Source organism: Poecile atricapillus, chromosome 3 (genome assembly GCF_030490865.1).
Source record: "Poecile atricapillus isolate bPoeAtr1 chromosome 3, bPoeAtr1.hap1, whole genome shotgun sequence".
Taxonomy (NCBI): domain Eukaryota; kingdom Metazoa; phylum Chordata; class Aves; order Passeriformes; family Paridae; genus Poecile; species Poecile atricapillus.
In genome coordinates, this window is record NC_081251.1 from 91,350,032 (window position 1) to 91,377,840 (window position 27,809).

General features: G+C 38.3%; 1 protein-coding gene across 1 annotated transcript in view; it reads left to right on the top strand.

Annotated features, from left to right (window-relative positions):
* THADA (THADA armadillo repeat containing) overlaps positions 1-27,809 on the top strand; it is a 153,155-nt gene that overhangs the window by 112,818 nt on the left and 12,528 nt on the right. Inside the window, exons 33-37 of the mRNA XM_058836463.1 lie at positions 5,924-6,336; positions 6,673-6,794; positions 8,196-8,268; positions 10,126-10,270; positions 13,427-13,558. Of these exons, the coding sequence (XP_058692446.1) occupies positions 5,924-6,336; positions 6,673-6,794; positions 8,196-8,268; positions 10,126-10,270; positions 13,427-13,558 (885 nt within the window). The remainder of the gene's footprint in view (positions 1-5,923; positions 6,337-6,672; positions 6,795-8,195; positions 8,269-10,125; positions 10,271-13,426; positions 13,559-27,809) is intronic.

Below are 27,809 nucleotides of genomic sequence, written 5' to 3' on the forward strand. Positions count from 1 at the left end.
AACTTTAAAAAATGATGATTTTTGAATGGTGATAATTTGACAGGGATAACTAGGTCGATTATTTTAGCCGTACTTTAACTTTCTTTAGCTAAATTCTTAAGAAGTGTGGTCAAAGAAATACTTGAATAAAAACACTGGCAGCTTGTTAACGTGTGTTTTGGTTATTTGGTCTAATTACCTTTAAGTGAAATTTGCTCTTAACAAATTAAAGGCAGTTTTTGTTTATGTTGTCAAAAATTATATAAAGTTTGTTGGTGTATTAACTGTGGCACTGGGTAAATATTTTTATTTTGGCGTAAGGGAGGTAAAGAGTTAAAACATATTTACAGGATCATCTAAATGATGCTTAACTAAAGGTTCCTACTAACATTAAATTAGACAAGTCAAAATTAAATATTTTTAGGTACTCAGTGTTCTAATTCAATGCGGACAGGAGAATGAAGAAGTTGAGGGTGGGTGGCATTGTTGGAAGTCCAAGACATAGGGAGTGACTGGGAATTGCCTGGACAGTAAAATGCCAGAGGCAGAACAAGTAAGGGATGCTGAGGTGGTCCAAAGACTGACCAAAAGTTAGTGTGAGACAGAAGAACAAAACAAATGGGCCAAGGCTGAAAAGAATAAATTTTGGGAGAAAGGAAATGGATATGTGCAATACCAACAGCTATCAAAGAAACAGTGGAGGCAGAACTTGTGACACAGGTGGAGGAGGATGAAAGTAAAAGTGATTTTAGAAGGGTGGCAGAGACAGTAATCAGAGGAGGGTTGTGGAGGGTACGCATGATACTGCTGGAATGCTGTATTGAGCCGGGAATATGGAAAGGTGTTTCATGAAATAAGTGACACAAGGGGAAAGTGGAATTGGTCATGTTTACTAATGTTAGCAGTTAAAATTCTATCCCCACATGAAGACAGAGACTGCTCATCCTTTCAAAATTAGGTTCTGTTCAGATTCTAACCACTGACTGATTTGCACTGTCTCCATGGGGTTTTATGATTTTATATGAATGCACAATACTGGAAAACTCAGTGCTGGGCCAGAGAGAAGCTGTAAGAAAAAATACCTTTGAGAAAAAATAGCTGTTTCAGTGTCCAGATATAATGTGGGGTTTTTTCCCTTCTTTTTTCGTTTGGAAACTTTCCCTTATGCTGTACAAAATGCAATGGGATGCTTGTGTCCTCATCAATAAATGGTCTGTGGATTCTGGTAGTCACTCATGTTTGTAGTTTTGGATTGTATTGTGAGTTCTGATGACTAGTCTCTGATGTTGAAGAAATTGCAGATGTCTTTAAAAGAAAACATCCTGCTTAAAATACGCCCTTTTTATGATCATCAACAGTCACCTTAGTATGGCTGTGTAATGAAACAGACTTTTCTGTTCTCTTTGTGGTTTTATTTCCATTTAGAAGTGACTTTGCCTAATCCACTTTTAATAAAAAAGGAAAAATATGAAAGAAAATACTTTTCCTTAGTATTTGTCTAGGAAAATCTCTTCTTGGCACTGTTTACCTCTCAGCCTACTCCCTATTCATATGATCTGTTCAGATGTCTGTGGATGGTTGAGAGTGGATTTTAATCTCAGTTCATAAACAATTTCACTTTCTTGCAGGGCTTGTTGAATAATGATGAATATTCATATTTTTGATGCTCAGAGCCCCTTCCCATAACAATGTACTGCAGTCACAGCAGCATATTATTGCAATTTTAGTCTGCCCTTACACAGTGTCAGTAAGTTTTCTGATGCTGCTAGTAACCTCCCCCCTTTTCCCCTGCTTTGTTCTTTTTTTCTGGAGCCTCTAGTAGGGATATGGAAGATGGTTTGGATGCTTGAGGGCCTGCATACAGGATTTACTCTCAATATTTATCTAGAAGCGTGCAAATATTTAGAGCTATACTAATCACTTGTACAGAAGGTAGCCCCTCACACAGTACACCTGATGATCAGGAGAGTTGTCCATTTGGCAGTAGCTATATAATCACTGTGACATTACCAAATCCTCCAGAAGTGTATCAACTCTGCAAGGAGGTGAAGCAAGTTTAGATTTAAATATGGAAGGAAGTCAGATTACTCCTCTGATTTTTGAACACTGTAGTGCCTCTGAGATGAAATACCAGCTGAGCTGTCCATCAGCTGATGGTTTGTTACTCCCTGAGCAGGGACATTTTTCTGTCCTTGCTCTTTGTATCTGCTCACAGAACAGACTGAATAGGTCCTGCCTGCCACTGCAGGGAAGAGCAGAGGAGAGACAGGCAGGGTGCAGGTTTGGGAGCCACTAAATTTTCATGAGGTTCATAACTGGAGATTCATCCAGTCTGCTATTTCCATTTTGCTCCTCTTCCTTTCCTCTTTATTTTCAGATGGTGAAAGACCATTTTACTTCATATACCTGACTGAACATCAGTTGATCGCAAATAGGATTTTAAAAAATAGCCCCCCCAAACCTATATGCCATGACATAGATGATGCACGATCAGTGTGGGGGATTGAGGATGTTTGTGTTGGGTGTGGAGGAGAACCAAGTGCTTGTGTAAGATGTCTCCTGTACTAGAAGCAGCCTGAAATTCTTCCTGTCCCACAAATGAAGCAACCCTTTAAGGGAAAAAAATAAAATTAAATACACTTAATTCTTGGGGGCTCTTTTGCATCTGTCAGCATCCTGGAAAGACTGCTGTTTGCCAGGACCCTTCTTTGGTCAGCCAAAATTTGTTCTCCCTTCTCACAGCAGCTGGTCATTCAAACTGTACAGTGATGTTTGTTTGTAAATAAAAGTATGTAGTTACTGTATCATAACAACAGAGGCTGACATTTACTTTGGGAACCAGTGTGGTTTTCTGGTTTAGTTGGATATTTTGATGTAAGCCAAAGGAAAGAGTTTACTTAAAGCTAAGCAGAGGAAAAAACATTTACATGAAAGCCTTTTCTTAAAGCCTTTTCTCGTGATTTCTTTGTGATGAAGTTGAAAGCAGGAATATTTCCACTGCACTGTAATAAGACAGGGGCATTCTTTCCTTTTGTACATATTTGTGTGAAAAAAGAGTATTTGAGAGCATGTGGAGCACAAGATGAATGCAGAAGGATTTGCTTTCTGGTGTGCTGAGGCTAAGCAAATATTCAGACAGTCTTATTTTGCTGACAGCCTTGCCATTGAGACATCCAATTTTAAAGAGACTTTCTGAAAAATAGATGAGCCACAGTGTCCAGTCTTTCACAATTGCATAGGAAAAAAATTAGCCATCCAGAAGGCTTCCAAAGCAGAAGTATTTGATATGTACAGAAAAAGAGGATCTGTTGCCCAAGACTCTTGTATCACAGTCTCTGCAAGCAGTAGTTCTGGGAGTGAGTAGCTCTGCTATGTTTTTTATATAAAAGTAGTTCTTGCCTTCAAAGATAAAGGCATAAAGAGAAGTTGTGCTGCAACTTGCAAAATACAAGTGAAAGTTTGCTGAGTTGCAAGGTCACTGCATGGCCAGCTCCTGGAGTCCATGGGAGGGTCACCACTCTCTCTAATGTTGGGTTGCAGGCTCTGGCAAAGTTGACAATGTTGACACCAACAAAATGGAAAACACCCTCCCCCCTTCCCCTAATTATTTTTGTCTCTCTTGCTCCCTCGTTCTCTCTCTCTCTCTCTCTCTCTCTCTCTCTCTCTCCCTCCCTCAATGTAAAGCAACGTGGACAGGAGATAAAAGCATTTCTCTTGCAATTTACTTACAAATACACACTTGGTCTGAAGAGCTGAGCCAAGTGACGTGTGTATTGCTGGAAGGCAGCTGAGCAGGGGAGCAGATAGGAACCCGAGAGGGTGCGCTGCTCTGAAACTGAAGCTGTTTCTCTTCCAGAACTGAGGCGTTTGACCTTGAACCTTTTTCTTTCAGCTGCCTGGGATTATTTCTGTTGTTAAACTGCTGTCTGTGGAGTCAGGCTGTGTAATAACTGAGATGAAGGCTTAATCCCTCTCCAAGGCAACCAGACAGTTGAGAAATTAAGGGGTTCTGGCAGTTGGATACGTGTCGTGTGACACGAGCATTAATGCTAGTTTATGCTATGATGCCAGTGTGCAAAAGCAGTGTGTTTGGAGGGGTTTAGAAATGTAGCAAATAAAATATACAAGTTTGCACGGCTATGAGAAGGAAGTCAGCTGTGTCCTGTAGAGGATAATGCTCTGAGACAGCTTTGCAGTGATGCTGGAGTTCTTCTTACTGCGTCAAGTCCCTTCAGGAAAGAAAATGTAGCAAAAATGTGAATGACAGAGCTAATGGTTGGCCAATATGTCTGAATTTTTTTCACAACTACTAGATTTCTTTGAAACATGTCCAGAATTACTCAGAAATTATTCTGTCTTACATGCTAGATGGTGTACAACCATGTTAACTTTCTGTGTAAATGTCAAACAAATTAAGATGGCTTTGGAAGAATCTGAATATGAAAGGGCAGGATATTTAACTGTAAATGGAAAGCTTAGGGAAATGTCTTCATGGACAGCAAAATGAATCTATATTTGTGCTATGGCTTCATGTCAAATTCAGGAATTTAGTAGGACTATTTGGACAGGCTTCTAGCAGTGCTCAGTGTTTAATTATAAATAGCAAAGTTACATGACAATGAATTGTCTTCTTGCAGATACTGAAGAAATGTAAGTTTATTTAATCTTTGTATTTACCTTTAGTACATTTTCACATTTTTAAAAACCTAAACTTCCAACATCCCCTAGCACTAATGGCTCTGTTCTCTGTTCTTTTGTGATTTTCCTCTACTTGCATTTGAATTTTGTGGAGTATAGCATGTTCATTTTCTTGCAGTACAAGCTATACAGACACTGAACTCGGAAAAAAATATTTCAATATTATAAAATAGTTCATTCCTGCTGATGATGGAGAAGACTGAATTCAAAGCACATGAGTATTTCAGTCTGTGTGGGTGTGAAATAGGACCATTGATGACTTTTTTCTTTCATTTTGTGTCTACATTGCCAACTCTGCTAACGCCTTGAAACCCTCTGGTATCACAGATGGCAGTGGCCTCTGTTCGCTCCAGGAGGTGGCCAAGCACTAAAGAAGGTTCTTAGGCTGTGCTGGGCCATGTGGATAAGGTTGCACCAATGTAAATGGCTGAAATGTCACAGTTCTTGTGCTGATACATAAGAGGGGTTATAGTGCAGCTCCTTTGTTTTCTTAGCTGTATTAACTGTTCAAAATCAGTAAGAATAGGAAAAGTATCCTGGGTTTTTTAATAAATAAATTCTTTAGATTGATACACACAGGACAGGTCTATTTATCTTGAAGGAGCATCTTCTTAATAGCAATTTTTTCTAACTAAAATGATGAAGGCTTGAGATTTTCAGTGTTATCAGTATGGCCTCTGTGCTTATTTCTCCTGATTTCAGTTGAAGCCGAGTAGTCTGACAGACAGCACTTTGTTCAGTGTGGTCTCTGATTTTAGAGCTAACTATCTACATATTTTTCCTACATATATTTAATTTATTATTAATTTCCTATTTATATTTAGTTTATTTGTGTTAATCATTTCTGCAGTGGTAGAAATGGTAGGCTTGTACAATTTGCGATATTGTATTACTAGTTTGATTTAAAGAAATACTTACCAAACAGATGTAATTGGTAAAGATTACAGGCAATCTGCAAGGTACTGTAGCATTTTTAAGTTGTTTGAAACTTTCAACTCGTGTGTTGAACAGTCATGGTTCTCTGAAAAATTTGTGTCCTTGTTTCTTTTGATTTTAATATGAATACATGTGATATTTAGCAAAGCTTTTTTATAATTTGGAATCAATTTAAAATGAAGGAGAACTCTGATTTTCATCTCATGCCTGAGTTTACCTTTTGCATACCTGGTATTAGTCAACTTCATGATCTGGAGCAGATAGTAACATCATCTAATGTTCACTTTACTAAGTGTTACTCTCATTCCAGGGATGCAATTTCTTGACTTTTGGGAGGAGATGAAAAGAGTAATTTCAGACTCTGAATTAGTGTCTGGTATTCCCTACTCATCAGCAGAACCAGGACTGATACAGTATCTTCAGAGCACCACCAAACTTGTAATATCAGTGCTGTCAGTGAGTGCAGGTCTTGACATCCAGAGCTGTGATTCAGCTGCTGCAAGGGAAATGGCCAAGCCCTCATTGTCAGTAACTCATCTCCTGCACTGTGAGTTCCATGAAGTGCGTCTGCTGGCATTGGAAGCAATACTGCAGTGGCTGAAACAAAGAAATTCCAAGCGGATTGCAGAAGGAAGAGGAGGTGTATTATGTGTACTCACTGATTTGGAAGACACTCTTCTCACAATGGCTCTGACAGAAACAAATGCCCAGTGTTTTTGCAAGGTAAGAGGGTGCTTTTTTTATTGACATTTTGTATGTTTTCACTAAATCATGTTTTTAATTTTTTAATTATATTTGTAATTTTCAAAAATATATTTCAAACGTGCATTTTGCTTTTTAAGTAGTAGGTGAGTAGTTGAGGGTTTTTTATACTGAACAGGAGCTGTGCAATAATTTTGTAACATGTTCTTGTGTAAAAGCAAGAGCTTCTCTGCTTTCTTAGAACTGTCCAGAGAGAACCTTTGTGTTCTTGGAGTGGAGCTTAAGTCAGTGTTTTATTGATATCACATTCCTGTTGAGACTGTCTGTAAATTCTTAGTTTGTGAATTGTGTCTGCAGGTGCTGGAAATTCTTTATAATATGGATCTCAGAAATGTGGTTCCAAAGACTGAATGCTCTATAAAAACGCATCCAAATGAGCTCTTAACCTGGAGTTTAAACCTTGCAGATATCTCCAGCAGGTATGGTCTGTCATGCATGTTGAAATACTTACGTTTTAAAAACTTTCAACATTGAACATAAATATGTTGGTTTGGGACTGCCATTTCATTTAAAAATCTGTGTTTCAGGAAAGAGAGTGTGGCTTATTTGAATAAAGTGGGCTCTTGAGAATTTTTCAGAGAGGTAGGACCTTTATCTGAATTATTAAAAAGGCGCACAAGTCATACTAGCACCCTGTAAATGTCTAGTAGTACAGTTCCTGAAAAAAAGAAGTTATTCTGGCTGTCCTGTGATAGCCAGTGAGCATAGTTCTTCCTGAATGGTAACTGGGACATTCCCACTTTACTATAGAATTAACAATTAGTATCAATGATCCAAACATACACTCATTTGCTGTGAATCTGCTATCCCTCCTATCCTATCCTGGTTAATGGGCAGATGGTTCGTAGAAAGAATGACAGATCTCATTTAACTTGTTGGATTGGCAGAAATGTTTAATCCTAATCCTTAGGGTTTGCACTCCTTATACAGACTGTAAAGTCAGCAGAAAGCAATGAAAATGTGGAGCTAGTGTGTAGTTCCTACTGAATTAGAAACTGTGTCCATCCACTCATAGTGGAATGGGTAAACAGACTTAGAGTGTCCAGGCTCTAAGCATATGACATCCTATTTCTGATAGTTTTTTAAGCCATGCAAACATTGCAATCCAATGTTACAAACATTGAATATAGAAGGTATAGAGTGTAGAACAGCATTTTACAGCTGTGCATATTTGCTGCTAATTTGCACTAAATTGTTCAAGTTCAAATGATGATGACAGGGAATGCTCGTTTCTGTGATGAAGTAAGATACTGGTGGTAAAATAGCACAAACTGGTGCTGTTAGAGGGAAATAGCTGTAATAGCAGGCCTTGCTGCCCAGGTGTTGCCATTCCCCATGGTGGGAACAGGCTTCAGAAGCCAAGGTGCCAAGAGCCATGTCCTTAGATCCTGCTAGGCAGCAGGGAGGCTTGGAAGCTGGCAGTAAGCATATTCTTCACTAGGAGCATTTCTAGCAGCTGTAGAAGAGATATTCCTGCTGCTAAACACCAGCTTCAAGAGATGCACTTGTTCACAATTTAAAATAATGTCTGGTTTATTTATTAGACTCAGGTTCCATTTTCAAACATGTTCTTCTATGAGAAATATGTAAATAGAAAATAAACATGAGAGAAGTGGAAGTAAGGGCATGTTTCATTTACCTATCAGCTGAGAACTTAGCTAACATCTAGATCTCTAATGTAAAAACTCCAAGTGCTCAGCTTGAGATATACCCATTGGTGATAATCAGAAATAATTAAGAGCTGGCTGGTTTTCTTCTAGAGATGAAATGATGACAGAACTAGCTGGCTTTTTGATATGTCCTTTGCCTTGTTTTCTCAGCCCTGAAGGTCAAACCATAGCTCTCAAATTTGCCTCCAAATTGATTATCCACCATTTGCAGAACCATCAGCAGGTAAGGGAAATGGAGCTGGTTAACAGTTTTGTAATCCTGGAGTTTTTAGTGATTGCAGTAATGTGGCTTCTTTTAGATCCAAGCTCCAAGCTTGTGTTTTCTTGTGTCCATTCATCATTTTTGATATTATGTCATCCTCTCTGAATACACTGCCATGTTCTGAAATGACACAGCCATGAATGTCATCTCAGTACATCCCTCTCAAAGTAATTTCAAGTTAAATACATACATAAATATTTCTGATGGAGTAATTTCAGCTTCTGAGCTCATCCAAAATGGTCACTATAATGTGGAAAGAGAAATGCCTGTGGTGTTTAATGCTTGTTCTGAAACCAGCCCATTTAATGAAGTGCAGCTTTGTTGTGGTTTCTTGATTTTTGGAGAACCCACAGGAGAGCACATCGGGTGGGAAGGCACGAAGCTGAAGCAGTGGTTGGGTGCAGTTTGCAGTTCCCAGCCAGCTCAGATTTCTTTTGATTTTAAATTGTCAGTCTGTGATGTCACGTATGTATGTGTAAAACAGTGCAAAAGCGGCTTTAGTGATAGATATTTTAAAAAATATTTTCAAAGACACAAAACCCACTTAGTGGATATTTAAAACAAACAAAACTCTCATGATCTGTTTTAAAAGGAAGATTATTTTCCTTACAAAGCTATTATTTTTCATTGAATGAACAGTAGAATGGATTCATATTTTATGCCAATAACCATGTCTCATTATAAAAAAATATAAAATCAGATTTGCACACAAGAATTGAGGAACATGAATTATGATGTTAAATCCTTTTTGTTAAAGGAAAGGCATAGTGTGAGTACTTAAAGTTAGCATTTTTTACAGGAATTAATGAAAAATGCTGTAAAAATCTTAACTAGAAATGCTGCAATAACTTACTCTAATAACTTATAAATCATGGGAGATGTAAGATATACCTACAGAGAGAGCTTTTGGCTTTGGGAAAGACCAGGTACCTCAGTTTTCCATCTAAATTCTATGTTTGGGCTTGCACAGTATGTGCATCTGTGGAAGGGATTTTCTCTTCCATAAGGTAAAAGTTAAGTTCCATCTTTCTAGATAGTCTGTCCATGTGTCTGCTTGAAGTTTGAGTCATTGTAACATCTCGGGAGATTTTTAATTTTTGTTTTTGCCTGTTATAGAATCTATAGGACACGCTCTGGCTGTGTCCCTTTGTGCAGTGCAGGTACATGGCCCTGTACAAGGCAGAATGAGGCCGAGTATGACTGAGGTTTCATTTATTCCTCAGTTAATGAGGTGGCTTGAGAACTGGCTGAATGGCACATCCCAGAGGGTCATAAGCAGTGTCACAGGTATAGTTGGTCTGTCACTAGGGGTGTTCCAAGGTTCAGTGCTGGGCCCAATATTTAACTTCTTCATCAGTGACTTGGATGAAGGGGCAGAGGCCTCCTCAGCAAGTTTACTGACAACACAAAGCTGGGAGGAGTTGATGATACCCCAGAAGGCTGTGCAGCCCTTCAAAAGGACCTTGACAGTCTGGAGAGATGGGCAGAGAGGAACTCTGTGAAATTCAGCAAAGGACCAGCATATTTGTCCTTGGCTTGCATGTGTAGAAGGACTGAGGACACAAAACTACACTTTGACTTTTGTCGTCATTGGTGAGTCTGGTGTGAAGGGAAAGAGTGAAGGACTTGGCCTGTGAATACTGCTCTAACTAAAAGAAAATTTCCCAACTTTTTAATGTTCACATGGGGATTCACCACTTTGAAAAAACCGGGAATTTGCTAATGAACAGTATCTCTTAGGTAGACCATAGCTCAGTGTGATGGTAAGAGGTAAGACCAGCTTCTACAGCACACTTCTCACATGTTCTCTGCCTTCAGATTTCAGAAGAAGTCTTGAAAAAATGGGTTCAGCTGATAGTGTATTTTTGTGGAGATGAGCAAGAGACAGAGATGCTCTTAGCAGCTGCTGAAGTTCTTAAAAGTATAACATCATTCCTTCTGATCAATGAGAAGCTCATTCTTGGTAAGTAGCTTGAAAGTAATTTTCTGGATCTTTTTTGATGAAATCCATTAATACATTATTTCAAATGTATTGTGTGTGTATGCAGTCAAAACATAATTACTTCAAACAGGGGTTTTTGAAAATTTTGATAGGATTTAATTACTGAACATACAGATTTATTTGAATTCTGGTAGAAACAGCACATGTGCCCAGCCTCTGACAACAACTCTGCAGAAGGGGCACATAAGATGTTGTTATGTCTCCTGGTCACTATACACTGCTGTACAGAATTACTGGATTGCAGTTGTTCTGTGGCTTGAATCTTTCTGTAGTACTCTATTGGTGAGGTGGACAGAGTTTCGTTTAACACTGGGAATGTAACAAAGCTGTGCTGGCTGGATGTTGAAATGAAGGACTTCAGTCTAGAAATGAGACACGTTCTGCTATAAGAATGATTAATAATTGGATCACATTATATCTCCCAGGTATAAGGATTTTTGTTTTAAGTTAACATTAGACTGTCTCTTTAGAAAATAAAGAAGGAGAACAAGCAAAATCTACATGGCCTTATTCAACAGTACATTAGTGACTGGGAAGCAAAGCTAAGTGAAACTCTGGTTTGTTCTGGAGAATAGATGGGTTTTTTCTTTTAGCTTTCTTTCACTCCCTGCCTTCTGTGAATAGAGAATAGGGGGATTTTGTAACTAAAGGGCCAGGAGATATGAAAAAATAGGTAGTAATAGATGATAAAGAAATTATTTTGCATCCTGAACAGGATGGTCAGCTTTAGATCCTTTCAATTCTGTGATACTTCATTCCAGTGTAGTTATATAAATGTTTTTAGTTTAAGTAGCTTAAGTCCATCCATGTGGACTGGATACAAATATCTCTTACACAAAAAGAACAGTGTATTTCTTAATCTGTAGATAGTGATTTTGTGAAAAATTAGCTATTATTTTGAGATGTGCCTTTTAAGAGGTATTGATAACATTTACCAGAGCTAAATTTGCTATATGAGGTAGACATTGCACTATTAAGTGTTCATAGTATCAGCTCTGGAAATCTTGAGCTTCACCATCTAGATAAAGCTCTTCATAGGACAGACATTATTACCATTTTATGTCAGATGAAGACAGGGGAAGTATTGGAGTGGAAAACTCCCAAATGCTGTGCTTCTCATCTCTTGTTATTTTGATGTGGTCCATAGATGATGGACAACAGTTTCCTCCTTGATCTTGTCAAAACAGTTGCTGATTTCCGTGCTTTCCAGTCAGGCAGATGTGAAGGTCTGAAATAAAAAATAGCAGCAGTTTGTTCCCTGTGTAAAATCCTAACAAAACAAATGAAAACAGACAAGTAAACAAAAATAAATGCTCCTCAAATAGCCCAGAAAATAGAGCCCCAAGGCCTCAGTGGGCAAACCATCTGAATTAGCTCTTTGCTCTGAAAATTGATCTGGGGAAGAAAGATGCAGAGCTGACCCTTCATAGTACCTAGAATTGTCAGTCTGGGGGTGTTCACAACTATGAAACTGTCAGTACTGCAATGAGGAGTTTGGAAAATCAAGGGCGTGGGCTGGTGATTAGTGTTAGTGATATAAACCCAGAATAATTCCCTTAAAGGGGAATCAGCTTTGTAAACAGCATGTAAACATACTTTGACTTCTCTGCCTCCTTCTGCATCAGCTTGCTTGACCACATATAGTAAAAAGCAGATGTTGAAGGAAACTGGTTGTATGAAATGGAGTTGTAGTCATTCCCAAGAGCTTCCATTACTATGTTCCGAAGAGAAAGAGGGTGAATGCCAGTCTGTATATTCTGGGTGACCCCATAATCTCTTCATCAAGCTGCTTGAGGGTTCAGAAAGTCTTTATGCAAATTCTCTTTGTAGGCTTCCACTGCTTCTGGAGATACAGTGGAAACTTGTCTAGGTGGAAAATCTGGCAATTGAATCTGTAAGGGAATAATTATTCTGCCCTAGCTGTACCAGTGTAACATTATTGAGTGTGTCATGCTATGAATAAAAGCAACTTCTTTCTGAAATAATTATACTTCATGCCATTGCCACATAGGAAAGTTACAGGTAATACAGGAATGCTTCTTCTGCCTGTGTAGTAAAGCCTAGAGCAGTTTACTTTGTCCAAGCAGTGAAATACAGTTGTCTGGCTAGCCTTGTAATACAGATCTCTGATAAACCTGCTGAAAACATGGTAGAAGAAAACCAGCAATGAAACACAACTCTTGTATTGTCTGTGGTCACCAGAAAGTAATATCTAACAGCTGGCTGCATCTAAAAGTGACCTTCCAGTGGATTCCTTTAACCAGGATGTTTAACAAGACCTGAAAAGTCAGCTGAAAAATACCCCAGCAAACCTAGCTGTGTAGTACAGATGTGTGACTTGAGCTAGTCATGAATGGTGTGGCAGCAGTAAATGGCACAAGGGTTTGCAAGGGAAGGATGGCTTGTGAGGTGTGAATTGCTACTGGGGTGGTGTGTGCTGTCTGCCTGCCTTGGGCATTACCAGATGAGCACCTCCCTCATGGCACTTCTCTCTGATTAATGTTAGATGTGTACCTGTAATCACCCCATGAATTAAACTTGTTTCCAACAGAGAGTGGATGTAAGGTGTAAGGGCATGCTGGTGAGTAGTGGGGACAGGTGGAAGGAGGAGGTAAGAAGCAGATCCCTGAAAGGTGGAGTCATTTGCTGTTTCCGACAGGGAATGGCATTTGTGTCCAGCCCTACTGGCAGTATCTGAAGAAATCTAGGAAGTATCTGAAGAAAGCTTGTTTTGGCAGCCTCTGCTTCAGGCAGATTGCAACACCAAATCTGTGATCAGAGTGCGTTGGTCAATCTCCAGCCACAGAATTTTTGATGTTGCCAAACAGGAATTCTGCACTCCTAGAAATTGTAGAAAATTGAAAGCACTCACGACTAAAGTTGAACCCAGATAGAGAGGCCCATTCTCTTATCTGCTGCCCACTGTTTAAATCAAGCTGGGTCTGCCACCTAGATAAGGTTCACAGATGCTGTAAATACTTTGATTGTATTGCCAGTCTTTTTCCCAGTGGTTTGCCAATGCCTTTCACGTATTGTGTTTAGGTGTGGAAACAGAGCTCTCTAACTTCCTTGAATGCATGTGAAAAATAGAACTCTAATTTTTCTCCACAAATACAGGACTGTCTGATACCCTTGGTCTGTGGAAATGTGTGATTCTACTGCTGCAGAATGAAGACTTGGTAGTAAGGGATGCTGCTGCTGAAGTGGTACAAGTGGCACAGTTGGAAAAAAAGAGCAATGAAGGAACAGGTATGTTAATATTATATTATGTTAACATTATATTATTTTAAGTATTATGGCATGTTTGGGAGGCAAAAGTATTTCTCATCACAAATTTCTTGCTAACTGTAAAGTGCTTCATCCATCTCCTATAAATACATACCATAAAAGATAACAGCAAATTTGATGCCCACCATGCTTTATTATTTTGCTTTTACTGTTCTTGGTTTAATTTGCATATGGTTACATGGAGATGTAAAAAAGACAACAGCAGGACTCAGCTTTATGGTTTGTGCTGTGATGAGTCAACATTCACATAATTTCAGTTTGAAAGTTCTTTAATACCAGCTCTGCTCTAATATAATGCAGTACATGACACTCCTTGAATCCCACATTGTTGTAAGAGCCTAATCACAGAGAGATAGGAATCTAGGAAGCAGCATTCAACTCATTGATTCATTATTAGACCTTGAAATCCATTTAGATCCAGATCAACAAAGACAATTCACAGCATACCCACAATGTGCTTTTGAGGATGTGGGCCTTTTTGTCTGCTTGCCCTAATTTACTCAACCTTGTTAATTTTAGAATAGCCACAAAACTTGAGTAGGCTTAACTAATTAATGTGCTTCACTTTGAGACTCTGCTGACACATTCTTCCATGTGTTGTGAATAAATTAGAATTTACTTCTTAGCTCGTCTCTCTCTGGTGGTCCCTGGTCTATGCTACTCAGTAACGTCTGTACCAACTTGTCTGCAGTCAGTTCAAATTAGTCAGCCCTCTCCATGTGAACTTCTGCTAGGCTGGAGATAAAGTAGCTTTGTGGTTAAAAAAAAAATAAGAAAAGGCAGAAAAATCATGTTTGCCACTATTGTAGATAGAAGTAGCCAGGAATCTGCTCATGTGGCAAGTATGGTTTTGAGCTGGTGCAGTTCAGGCACAGAGCTATGGGGTAGAAGAAGATAAAAGGAGGGATATGGCATGGACAGCTTTCATCTTCCTGTTAAATCCCAGAGGCTCTGGTTCTAGCACTGGCATCACAGCTCTGACAGTTTCTCTAGTCCCAGCTACAGCTCTCTTGAGAATCAAAGGGCTTTGTGTGCATGTGCCTCAGGTCCTCAGTGCTGGCCTTTGGAGACATCCTGAAGTGTGTCAACATGATACTTTCTTTGGGAATAATACAGTGCTGGATTGTCTCTCTGACTCCTTGTATCTTCTTCCTTCTTACCTGTCATATCCTGGTGCCAAGGGATATTTTCCTCTAAATGGATAAGAGCTCTGTCCTCTGTCTCCTAATTAATATTAAGGTCACCTCAGCACTTGCTCTTATAGCTTACCACTTTGTAAAGCTGAAGTGACCATAATTGAAAAGCTGACATAATAATTGTTTTTTATTTGCTATGTTCCTAATTAGGATAGGGACCCTGCTCCCCAAACATCTGTTAACCCCTCAGTTACACTTAGCTGTGCCTTCCTGTTTTTTCATTTAAAGTTCTTGCAACAAAATGAGTGTCTGTCTTCTGTGACCAGAAAAGAATGCTGCATTTGAAAAGAGATAATTTAGTTTCCTTTCATGTCCATTTTTTATCATTGTTGTTTCTTCCTGTGATTTTTTTCCCCACTAAATTCTTTTCACTTTTTGTGATTTGCTTTCTAGATTTTGGAGAGCAATTTTGTCCTTGTGGGTTTTATTTATAACGAGATTAAAATAAGTTCACCTTTGTATGTTGTTTGTTTACTTTCATTTACCCCATTTCTTTTCATGTGCATGTGAGAGTATGCCGTATGTTTGGGTCTGTGGTGTAGACATTTGATGGATCACCAGACCTCTCTGTCATGGGAATTTTTAAATTACATTCAAATATCTGCTTATTTTTTTCAAGTTTTCATACCATGAAAGTCTGATTTTTCATCACAGCACTGACTTTAAAATAATTGAACCCATAGACTGAAATCCATAGATGTTGTGAAACAACTCTCTTTAAAATTCTTACTTTATAACAAATTACTGGATATCATAAATTAACTGGCTTTTCATTTCTACTATATGATGATAAATTAGTATTGTGGCCTAATAGTTTTATCATGATTTCTGATGTATTATTTCTATAATATAATTTTATTATATTATATATATGTAATTATATTATTTTCTATAATATATTCTTATATATCACTTCTGATCAAGAGATCAGAAAGATAACGTGAGATCAGAAAGAGGAATGGATGTTTAGAAACCTGTTTTCATACATTCTGTGATTGTTTTACTTTTATGTCATTACCATTACTACTAGCTAACATGAGAGTGTAAAGAGACAATTACAATTTCAGCTACATTTGTGCATCAAAAGTGTTGTGTCCTAGTAGCTATTACATTTCCAGAAACACTGCACTGTAAGGAATAGGTTATGGTGTGTTTCACCTTTTACTGCTGTTAATTTACCATACAGAGAGCAGGAATGCTGTTCACAAAATAGAAGCACGGGACTTGCCAGAAATTTTAGTGCTAGCATCTTCATATCCACTCCTCACAAAACCCACTTTTCTCACTGTGTACACAGCATGTAAGGGAGGAGTAGCCTATAGCTGCCTGCAGAAGAGCTGCATTTATTGTCAGCTTAGGGAATCAATGCCATAAGTGCTTTATTTATATTGAGATCCAGAAAAATCTGTAATTATAGCCTGACAACTGCCCCTGCCCTTCCTATGTGATATAAACTGGCAGCTTGTTTTCATGTGGAGGAGTAGAGTAGGAAAGGTTATGTACTTGGGTGCTACAGTTAGACCAAGGCTGAATTAGCATCCTGTTCAGCAGAGCAAGGTGAAGTTGGACTGTTGTTAACAGTAGCAAAGTTATTTGCATAGACTGTTCATAGAGTTGTTGTAGCATGGTTTTCCTTTATATGCGTGTTACTGAGTAACAGCACAAATGTGTAGCAGTATGATAGTGTCAAATAATTGGTATTTTCATGTCATTTATAGATGGTGAAACTGGAGGCAAATGATCCTGTCTTTTATGGTGTGCTTTCACTTCCAGTGACAGCTCCTATATTGTGTAGTTCTTTGAAATGCTACATGAGCTCCTGGAGGAGAATATGAACTTGGTTTCTTGTTGATCCCTTGTGGCTTTTGGTGAGAGCAAAACCCCTAGTCTCTTCATGCAGCTTTGGATCACTGAAATGATGAAAACAGTAAGGTTGTGGAGTCAGAAATGTGTGGCAACACATGTGATGCAAGAACGCTGTGGAAATTGCAACCCCCATTTTCGTTGGGAAGGAGTAAAGCTCAAAAGAGCAAACGCTGATACACCTCAGAGCTCCTATCCTCACTCTACTATTTATCCCCAAGTAAAACCCTACAAGCCCTATTTTCTTACAGAAGGCAAGGACTTCTGCTGTTAAAATTTATTTTATTCTTACAGAGAAGCTAGTTTTATGTTTTTAGAATGTGCAAAAGCTCATATTTAGTAGAGGAAGTTACTGAGGTTGGATGATGGCAGTCATTTTCTGAGCAGAGCAGGTCAAACAGAAGCCTGTCTCACCAGAAAGGAGAAAAGCTTCTGTTTTCCATGCTAAAAATACCAGTGTAGCAAGTTAAGGTTTTTCTAAGAACTGGAACAATATAAACCCCATCTGTAACTCAAGGTATTGTGTGTACACTTTGTTGTTGTTTCCTCATGCATTGAGGTGTAAACCTTTGGAGGATTGTTTTAGTCCTTTTAGTATGAGGGAGGGTACAGGAAGTATTGTATTCAAGGTAAAGGTGGAATAGTTGCTTTGAAATCTAATTAAATTAGTGACCCATGGCTGTGTAAAGTCTAGACCTATTCACAGCAGCTTTTTTTATACAAGAGGTTTACTCCTTACAAGAAAGTTGATTTAAGCTGGGGAAACAAGAGTGCTTTTTTCCTACTAGTGATCACTTTGCTAAATATCCTGAAAAATTCAAGTAACTGTGCTAGAACAAAAACTGTATTTATTTGTGTCATTTTCCTCTATGGCTTTGTTTTAATCTAGAGAAGAATTACATGAAGTAAAGTTATGTGCTTGTCAGTATTAGAGAAGTTCAAATAAAATAATTTCTACCATTATATCCAAGCCAATCAAATTATATAACATTCTATATAAAAAAACCACCTTTAGTCAATTTAACCTTTATGTTGGTAAATTACCAAATTAACCTTAAATGAGTTTAAGATAATTTTTAGTGTCATCAGCATTAGCACCAATTTAGCTGATTTTTAAAATTGAGCTGAATTAAGCTTAGATGAGCAATTAGATTTGCAGACTTGAGGAAATCTTTTGAAAGTGCCTGAATGATTTAACAGCCTAAATACTCTTCTGGAATATAATTGAAGGACTTCAGAAACTTTCTGCTACTTTTGTTGTGAAATAGCAGTTTTGTACAGAGATGAGCAGGTTAGCTCCTGGGCTCAGCTGTGCAGGTGCAGCAGAGCTTGTGCAGCCCAAGGCGGGTAAATAGCCCACTCTGAGTAACACCATCACTGGGTGCAGTGGGAGCATCTTTGAAAATCAGTCTAATGTTGTTATTGTTACATCCCTAAATTCTTGAGTAATTCTGAACATGATGTAGTCAGTTTTAATCCAGTGGCCAAAATTTCAGATATATTGACTCTGTTCCTTTGGTTCCATTCATTTACTGCTTAAGAAATAAGCAATAGCTGATGCTCCTGTGCCAGAAGTTTCTGAGCAAAAGGCAACGCAAAGTTCTTTTCTTCTCTTGATGGTTGCTCCCTTCTTGGTAGATTCTATGTTTTATCTTTTGGGAAAATAATCAGTGAAAATGACAAGTGTTCTGGGTTTTTGTTTTTTGGGTTTTTTTTTGATTCACCAGCAAGGAAAAACAGAAATTATTAGCTGACTGGTTTAAAGAAGCTGACTTCACCTTCAGATCTGACTTTCCACCATCCATTGGGAAGGGGATGGCACTACAGATTAAGATTCCTGTGGAAGTCTTCACTGCTGGGTGTTGGCTGTTTTTGTGGTCCACATTATTTCAGGCTTATCTTACTGTTTCAGGCATGTAGGAGCATTTCAGCCACTTTTATTTGGTTTTTTGGCCAGCGATATAAATGTGTGTAAAGGGAGAAGTGAAAATGTGCTGCTTTGGGTGGCGGTGGAAGGAAAGAAAAAATATCATTTAATTAGATTGAAGCACTAAAACATTTTCGAGGTGTCTCTGAATTCTCTTCTAGACTTAGAAAGACTTTAGACCTAACCATCTGACTGGGTAGAATCTTTCTCTTTGAACCATGCTGTGACCTCGGCATGGAGAAGAGCAAAGCTGCTTGTTTCTTGCACCTCAATTTTCTTTTTCACACATAATTAGTGTAGAAGTCAAGGCAAATTCAAACCAAACTTCTTCATTAGCCTAGAGTAGATGTGGCTATCATGATTGTAGAAGAACGTTTATGTGTGATTTTTGGTTTTTTTGGCACAGTGATGGTTAAAATAAGGCTTAGCAGAGGTAGGGGAGGTTGAGAGACAATCAGACTCGCTTTAACATTTGAAAGAAGCAAGGGGAGAATAAATCCTGTTCAGATTTATGTTTCTTGTTCCTGTCCTCTAAAAATCTTCTTGGTGAACCTAAAGCTGTGCAAAAGGTTTCATACATACGTGCCCTAAGAAGGTCTAGTAAATCACTTGAGCAAGAGATAAGAGATAGCACAGTGTGTGTAATGTTAATGCAGCACAATGGTCTGGCAGTCGTCATCAACACCATAGCAAATCATGGGTGAGTGGCATGATCCCAAAACTTGTACCCCAAATGTCCTTTACAACTAGTCCATGAAGCATTTCAGGACAATTGGCTCAGATTTCATCTACTCCAGTTTCTAGTGAAACAGCTATGAGTAAGTGCTAGGCAAGCCTAAAATGCTAAATGGACCTTGGTAGTGTCTAAATGCTAAAAATACCATTGATGGTGTGTAGCTGCACGATAAAAGTATCCCACGTATTGCATGGGAAACAGTAAAGATATTTTACTTTATTCATTGCCTCATTTGATTGTTGGCATTTGAAACTGTTTCCAAACTGTTCATTAAAGTAAGTGCCAACTTTGTCCATAGCAAAAGGAGCTTTTCTTTCCTCATCTTTATCATTGGGTAAATGCATTAAATAGATTTCTTAAAGCTTTAGTTCATGGGCATGTCAAGCTAACCCCCCTCACCCCGGACCTGTTTACTTACCAAGTGCTAAGTCTGCGCTGTGGGATTGGAGATGGGAAAATAAGTGGAGGTTAGAACCTGTGCCCCACTGCTGTGTAATATGTAATATGTAACATGTAATATGCATGTTTTGAGCCTCTGTGTCTCTCTCAATGAAATATAAAGAAGGGATGCCAGCAAACTGTTCAGAATTCTCCTTTTCTTGTGACAGATGTGTTCATCCTCTTGCCAAACTAGGGGATAGATTAACCATGTTTTGCTCTACTTGTGTGCTGGTGTAGCCTTCCAGTGAGGCAAGTGGGAGGACCGTGGTGAGTAAAACAAATGTCAGTTTACTCTGATCCTGGACAAAGATTAGTGTGTAGGGTTCTGCTTTTCTCATGCACTAGGTGACTTGCCTTGATGTTCATGTTAGGCTAATGGGCCTCTGAGGCCCTAGACAGCTCCTTTAGTTGTGGCTCTTAAAACCAGTTCTGGCAGCTGCCTGGCTTTGAGGAATAAGTGGTAATTGCCCAAACATAAGCTAGGGAATTGCATGCATGCAAACTGGTTTAAGGATGCATTAACTGGCAAGATCATAAGTGATAAGATTTCCTTTGCTTGATTTAAATCAAATCTGTGCATTTTCTTCTCTATTCTGGGAATAAGAACAATATTTGATTTTCCTCTGTTTAGAGATTTGATGGAGGAGTTACAAAAAGCATGAAGTCAGAACCTGGCTGTAGAAGGGGCTTGCTGACACTGCTGCCTGGAGCTCTTCCACTAGCCAGCCTGAGAGTGGAGTGGTTGCTAGTGCTGTGGGTGGGTGGCTACAACTGCATGCAAGAGACTGCATACTTTCATTCTAGACATGTGACTTGCTGGGATACAGCTGCTATGGTGTGGAAAGTTAACAGCTTCCCTCAAATGGATGAATTTCAGGTCCTTGCTAATGCCATGGGTAGGTAAAACCAGCGGTTTGGAAAGACCATTTAAAATGCACTTATTGCCTTCCATGATGTTCAAGCTGCCTTGAGAATTGCTTATAATTTTGGAATCTCTTGCTCAGAAATATCTCCCAGACAGATCTTGTGATATGCCACGGGTGCTTGGGCACAGTCCAGAAGTTCTCACAGTGTTGTCTGGGTTACTAATGGAAAACTGCTAAGCATATTAGCCAAAATATGTTTATGTTCCCTGTACTGGGGACAACTGGAAAGAAGGTTAATGAAATTTTTTTCTGGGATCAGCTCAATGATTTCTTCCGCTTTGTGAGTATTCTTGATAACTAGATGGTAACTAGATGTGCAGCTCACTAAACAGAATTTCTAAGCCTGCTATGAAAGAGGAGCCTTTTGAGCTGAATGTTAGGATTTAAATGGGAGGCGTTTATCCAAATGGCCTTTAAGCAGTAGAAAGCAGAATAGACATAGACAAGATGCATCCAGGCAGAAGAGAATATGAAAAAGATGCAATAGAGTCAAAAGCAGAAAAAAAGACAGCAAATCAGAGCTGCTCCTGTTGCAGAATTATTTTCAACAATTTTTTTTTTCAAAAGATTGTGTTATGGAATCTATGTGATACCCTGTTAAAAAGCAATACACCTTGAGGCTTCAGTGGAGAGGTGTAAAGCAGTGGCAGCAGTTTGCAGTATTCTATTCAAACACGGTGTAGAACTTTGTATTCAGACACTGTAAGGTGATGACATCTCTTCAGTTCCATTAGATAAGGCCTGTTGAGGACAGGGGGAAGGTCACACAGCTGTGTGTGTATTCTGGGAATGCTCTGACGTGGGCCCTGGCAAAGGAGGCAGTGGGTGCTGCCTGGAATAACCAGAACACTCAGCAGGGTGATGTGCACCACATGTTACTGAAGTAACTGGTGTAAACCATGGAAGGACAGACACCCTTAAAGTGTCTGTAATTGTAAGATCATAAGTAGATAGTGTTCAAACAGAAAAAAAAGACAACATTCTCCTTAAAATGTTAAGTGTTGAACCTTATGCTTAAGGGACCCTGATTCTGGCTGCATTATTTTGTTCTTTCCAAGCTTTTAATAGTCAGTACTTCTCATGCAGGGAGAAGGATTTATGTGGAGAGACAAATAGGTAACAATGACCATTTAAATCGTGGCAAACTAAATAAGTGGCAAGCACCTGTGCTATTTGGTGACTACCTGATGACTATGATGACCTCACATTTAAGAAGTTTCTTCCAGAGAGCAAAATGACACGTGGTAGACATTATGAAACACTTACTGTGGCTAGAAGCTGTAATTTGGGTGTTTTTTACATCTTCTGTAGTAATTCCAAGAAGGTAACAATTACAGGTCAGTTGCAAGGATGAAAGAATTGAGGTCTAGGAGTGTAAGTGAATTCATCTGGTCTTTCTGCTAGAGTAAATTCAGGGCTGTTTCAGGAGCAGATTTGACCTATAGGCTGGATGCATCTTATTTTTGTGCTAATAGGTATATTTTGTGTCTTTGAAATAGTATTTCTGTTATGTGTGTCATTCTACTTTTGCATCCTTAAAATATCTCCTGTTCTTATGAAAACTTTCAGAAGATCTGATTGGAAAGTAATTAGGTCTTAAAATTGCATTTGCAATAAATCGTTTCCTGGTTTAATGGTGACTCTTGAATACTGTTTAAGTATTTTCCTTAGATACAGAGGAATAAGAGTTGGCTGAAAATATGGCTTAAATATTTTTGTTCAGAAACCTCTTAAGTGATTACTTTTGGGCTCAGTTTCCTAAACTTGGGAGTCTTTGTGTGTGAGTAAAATACTGATGAAGAAGCATTGACTTGAAGCCAAACTCAATACACACACTCCTGCAGTTTTTTATGAAACTTCCTAAGCTTATGAAGCCAGGTTTTCTGATAAAAGTGTAGAAGTGTTGCTCCTGTTAGCTTAATAAGTGGGTGCCCTTTTGATATGAGCAAAATAGCACCATTGATGATCATCTTCTGCTTTGAAAGCATTTCATTTATTTCTGAGAGAGATCGATGATGTTTTAGTTTTTTAAAAATTGCTTAGATTTTTACTCTTGATTAATTATAGAAGAAGTAAGCAGCAGTCTTAATTCTCTTCATTGAAAAAGTATTTTTGCAAATTAGGCCAGTAAACTGTGTGAAATCAGCCTCTGCAGAAGTAAACAAAAACTGAAGGAACTGATCATATTCTTGTGAATAGAGCTATTTTGTACTCTATCTAAACAAGCTGGAAGTGCAGAAGACTCAGTGCTTTGGAGCAAATGTACTCTGCTCCACAAGAGCGTGACAGATTGTCAGGGAAGGCCAGGGGAAAATAAGAAAATAAATTGTACTATTCACCCTACATTGGCTAGTTTTTACAGCTAGTCCAGGAAGAGTTTGCTGTTTTGGTTTCTTGTTTGCTTTTTGTAGCTGGCATTCTACATTGCTAATTGTGGGCATGCTAATAATCAAGAAAAATGTCAAGCTCTTAAATATCTAGACTTGTCAAATATTATTTTAACAGATTTACTTAGAGATGTAATTTAAGTTCTGTGATACATGAAGTGTGCAATAGCTGGTCTGTAGTCTCTATGGCATTTTGCTACTGTATTCAGCTCTTGTTGCACCAAGGTTCAAATGTTTTATTTGAATAAATTGACTCCGATTTTATTAATTAAAAATACTGAAATGAAACTTGCACTTATAAGGTTTTGGCTTTCCTTTATCTGTAAAAATAAAGTCTGGGCACAAATTGTGTTATTTTGCTGACCAGTTGCTGCAGTTCTTTTATTAATACTGCTTTTCTGTTTCACTGGTTCTGTGAAAGGGTAAAGATGTCCTAAGCAGTTTCTTTTTGAAAAAAACAATGGCTACCTGAGTAATTTGATATAGGGGACAGGTACTATTAAAAAGTAATCTTTAAAGCTAGGTTATATTGAAAAGTAGTCAAGCAACAACAATAGAAAAGAAATCTTGTTACTTCAAGAAGAATTGTTCATTGGTTAGGAATTGAGAAGAGGGAATAAGGGAAAGAAGAATACTGGAGGAATTAAGGGGAGTTGTGTACAAATTAAAAGAAAATAATTTCATTTTAAATGGAGCTCACCTTCTCAGAGCATCCAGCTAAGGGCTAGACATAGTTAGAAACTGGAATATGGAAGCTGGTGGTAGCTTTTTGATCCTTTGTTACCTGGCACAGGTGAAAGCTGGAACAAATAGGGTGCTGTTCAAGGCTTTGGTTATCCATAGCCTGTGACCACCCCACTGCTCCTCAGATTGCTTAAGATGCAGGAGTCCAAATGGATATGGACCAGCATCTCTGATATTTTTGGTATCCTGCATATTAACTTCCCACACAGAACAGTTGAGTACTGCATGCTAGAATTTCTGAAGGAAAGGACTTGGGAGAGCCCTGGGCAGGCACATCCACACACACATGGAATTCTTTATAAAGGCTGAGCTGGAATGCCCGTCAGATCCCACAGGTATTTCACCAAGAATGAGGAGAGGATCCATTCCTGCAAGCAGATTTTTGCACACAAAATTTCATTTGTGTGTTTGTGGGTGGAACTGAGGTAGAGGATATAAATACCTTTGCAAACTAATGTAAACCACCACCTTGTTTTCACGTAAGTCAGTCAAGATTTTTAATGACCAAGATAATTCCTACCTGTGACAGAGTCAAAGTGGCACCTCAGAATCAAAGTTGGTTTTATTATATTACTGATTTCCTGTGCCACAGCCTTCCCACTGATTTGGTTACTTTAATTCCTGGTGTGTTGGTGGAGGTTGAGGGAAGCAGTTGTGGGACACAATGGGCTCTTACTTCAAAAACCTGAGATGTGTAAAACTCAACCTTTTTTTTTTTTTTTTTTTTTCCTTCTCTATAATCAGTTCCAAATGAGCGCTTACAAGGAGAACTCGGAACTGGCTTGGTTGAACAAATTGATTTCTCATGCTTGAGAAAGTAAAGTTAAATATCCTTGGGAAGCCTAGAAATTTAAATTTTGAGAACTAGACTTTTTATAAAGGGCTTTTGATTTATTAGATTTAGAGCAAGACTGTTGAAATCACCTTGAGGAGCAGAATTATTTATGGCAGCTGCTTACAGTACCAGTGTAATGCCACTTTCGCATGTTTTTAATTTTGTTCCTTCACATGGTCTGTGCTGTGTTAATGATCACCTTGTCATGCTGCCAGTGGAAAGCAGCTTTATAAATAATTCCCACTGGTAAGATGAAAGTGTTAACAGAAATACTTCAGTGAAGGTCTTGATTAACTTATACACTTGGCTTGATCACAGTGAAGCTTAGACTTACAATATCTTGTTACCAGAACTAATAAAACCCATTCATTTTTTCATGTACTGTGTTAATTACCCTTTTACTTACCCTCATGGGCAGACACACAGAGGCAGATTTCATGTCTGTATTGAAGACCACAGTTACACTTTTGGACTTCTCCTTGCTGTACTTAAAAGTTCCTACCCAAACAAAACTAACCTTCCCTAATTCCAGAATCTATATAGTAAACCTTCAAGACTATAGATTACACTTAGGTGCTGTATTTAACCTGCCTTTTCTATAAAAAGCTGAAGAATGAACTTTTAATTTTTATTTTTTTTTCTCATACTTACTGAAAGCTTGCTGTCTTATGTTGCATGCACTAAGAAGCACAACTAAAAACGTAATTTCCAGAACATCTTTCTTTTTTAATTCAAATTCCCCAGATGTAAATATTCCAGTCAATTGCCATTTTGCAATAGAGACTACTAACATATCATATTCCATCACCACCACCTCTGAGAAACATCAGGAAAACAGGCATGTGCCACCTTCTCTGAAGCTTAATAGCAATAGAATCACATCAACTGTGTTAATGAAGAAAATTTTTAGAAATTTTTTCTTTTAGAAAATATGTTCGCCATACTGATTTCCATCCCCTAAAGCAAACTCCTTGGGGTTGGACTAGATGATCTCCAGAGGTCCCTTCCAGCTGTGAGGATTCTGTAAAAGCAACATATGTTGGCTAGATCAGTTTAATTAGGCAAGATCATACTCAGGTGGGCAATAGTCTTTAAGGTTATATACCAAAATACAGATTATTTGATACTTTGGGTCACTGCCCTCATGCTCCCCTAAAGCAAGCTTGGAGACCTTGGAGTTCAAATACTGTGGGTGTAGGGAAAGCCTAGGGATAAAATGATCTCAGGGTGAAGTAATACTTAGATATACACAAACTGAATTATTTTCTAGGCTGGTCTATAAAACTCAACAGTGGTTTCATTTCAAATTTGTATGAGTAGAGGCAATACAAGCAGCCTTTCCTTGTTAGCTGCCTATTTTTGCAATGTGTTTTGGTTTTTAGCGTGGTCGTCTGTGTGTCATTGTGAAAGGCTGTCACCAGGTAGAGGTAAGTTCTCCAAATTAGTTCTCCATGAGTCTCACAATTTGTGATTAAGTCTTACCTAGTGCCATCCATGGCAAGGTGAAGTAGAATGTTGTCTTTCCTGAAGGAAATTCATTTGAAATAAACAGATTCAAAAAGAAGATGTTAAAGACAGAAAGAGTCTTTATGTTAAAATGCACATTACAGTCACAGTGTGGACTGTAACTTCAAATGGCATTACTAAGTAAAAAAGGTAAAAAGTTCCTTGAGCAGTGAAGTGAGTGAAGCTTAGGTTTGGTGGGTTTTTTTCATAGATTTGTTTTGCAGGTAAATGGATTTCTCATGTGTGATGACTCAGGTTTCATCCTTTCAGTAGGCATGACAGCAGTAGGGTCTTTTTTCTTTACCCAGATGGCTATTTCATAGAAACAAAATTAAATGTTTCAGTTTCCCATATGTTTTCTTGTCTGGATTGAAACTAGCTCACAAGTTGTGGTGGGAAACACATACACAGAAGTGTGCCTCCTGATTTCCTTATTTTGTTTAAAAATGGGGGGAAAATCCCTTTGGTGTTGTTTATTCTTTCAGATAGCCACTCTGACTGAATAAAATATACTAGAGCTGTTATTCTTTTCTGTGCTCTGAGTGCTCTCTTCCTTTCTACCTGCTCTCACATTTCATCTCCCGTGGCTCTTTCACCTTTTCAACAGATCTTGAATTGACCTCTGTAAACTTACAGCCTTCTGCTTTTCTGTCTCATTTGTGTCTTTGTAAATTTAATTGTGTGAACTGAATATTTTTATAAGGAGGGTTGATGGGCTGTTGTTATTAGGGTTGCCTAACACTCCTCATTATAAAATCCTAGTTTTCAACTACTTGTATTAATCCTTACTAGTTGGTAATGAGATTTTTCTTTACTGTATTTTTTTAAACTTTAATTATTTGGGTTTTGTTGCCATAGACATGATTCTACATTTGAAATTTAGAGGAAATACTATATTTATGCAGGCTGTGAAAAAGACTGAAGGCCTTTTCTTTGAATACTGTTAAACGTATATGCTTTAGATATGCACGCTCTTTTTGGTAAAATATGTACAAGTTTGACTGAGAAATAGTATAAAATGCTATACTTTTCATAACTATATCTCAATAGAGATTAAAAGGAGCCTAAAAGCTAAAGCCTCAGAAGATATTTGTGCTCACAAAGCAGCTTAAATTTCTCTGCTCCTGAAACGTTTATCTGCATTCTGAGCAGGGCTACTGAGGATGCTCAGTGCCAGGAACACTGCCTCAGGATTGTGTAGCTCTGGCTGTAGGTAGCTCTGGTCCAGGCTGTGTTTAGATACTTGAAATCATGAAGGTACAGATCTCTTTTTCTTTTTGGTTATTCGCAAATTATACATATATGTTGCCATCTTCCTCCTCTAGCCTTTCTCCACGCCAAGAATATTCAGGAGATTGCAAGGTCAGGTATCCAAATGTTAGGAAATTCAACTTTAATTCAACCTTATAATGCTGCATCTATGAAGAAGCAAGTTTCACTATCGCTTCACTGCCTGGGTATTTTAATAGAAGTTCTTTTACAGTTCATTAGACAGTGCAGATTTGCTCTGGTGGTGAATCAGGAACATACAGTGTAGGAAACTATCCTCTCCAGCGGCATTACTGCCTCAGCTGCAAGCTGCATGTGATAAAGAGAGTAAGACTAGGATCACAAGAAGGGACGTGCCAAAGCTGTTTAATTTTGCCCTTGT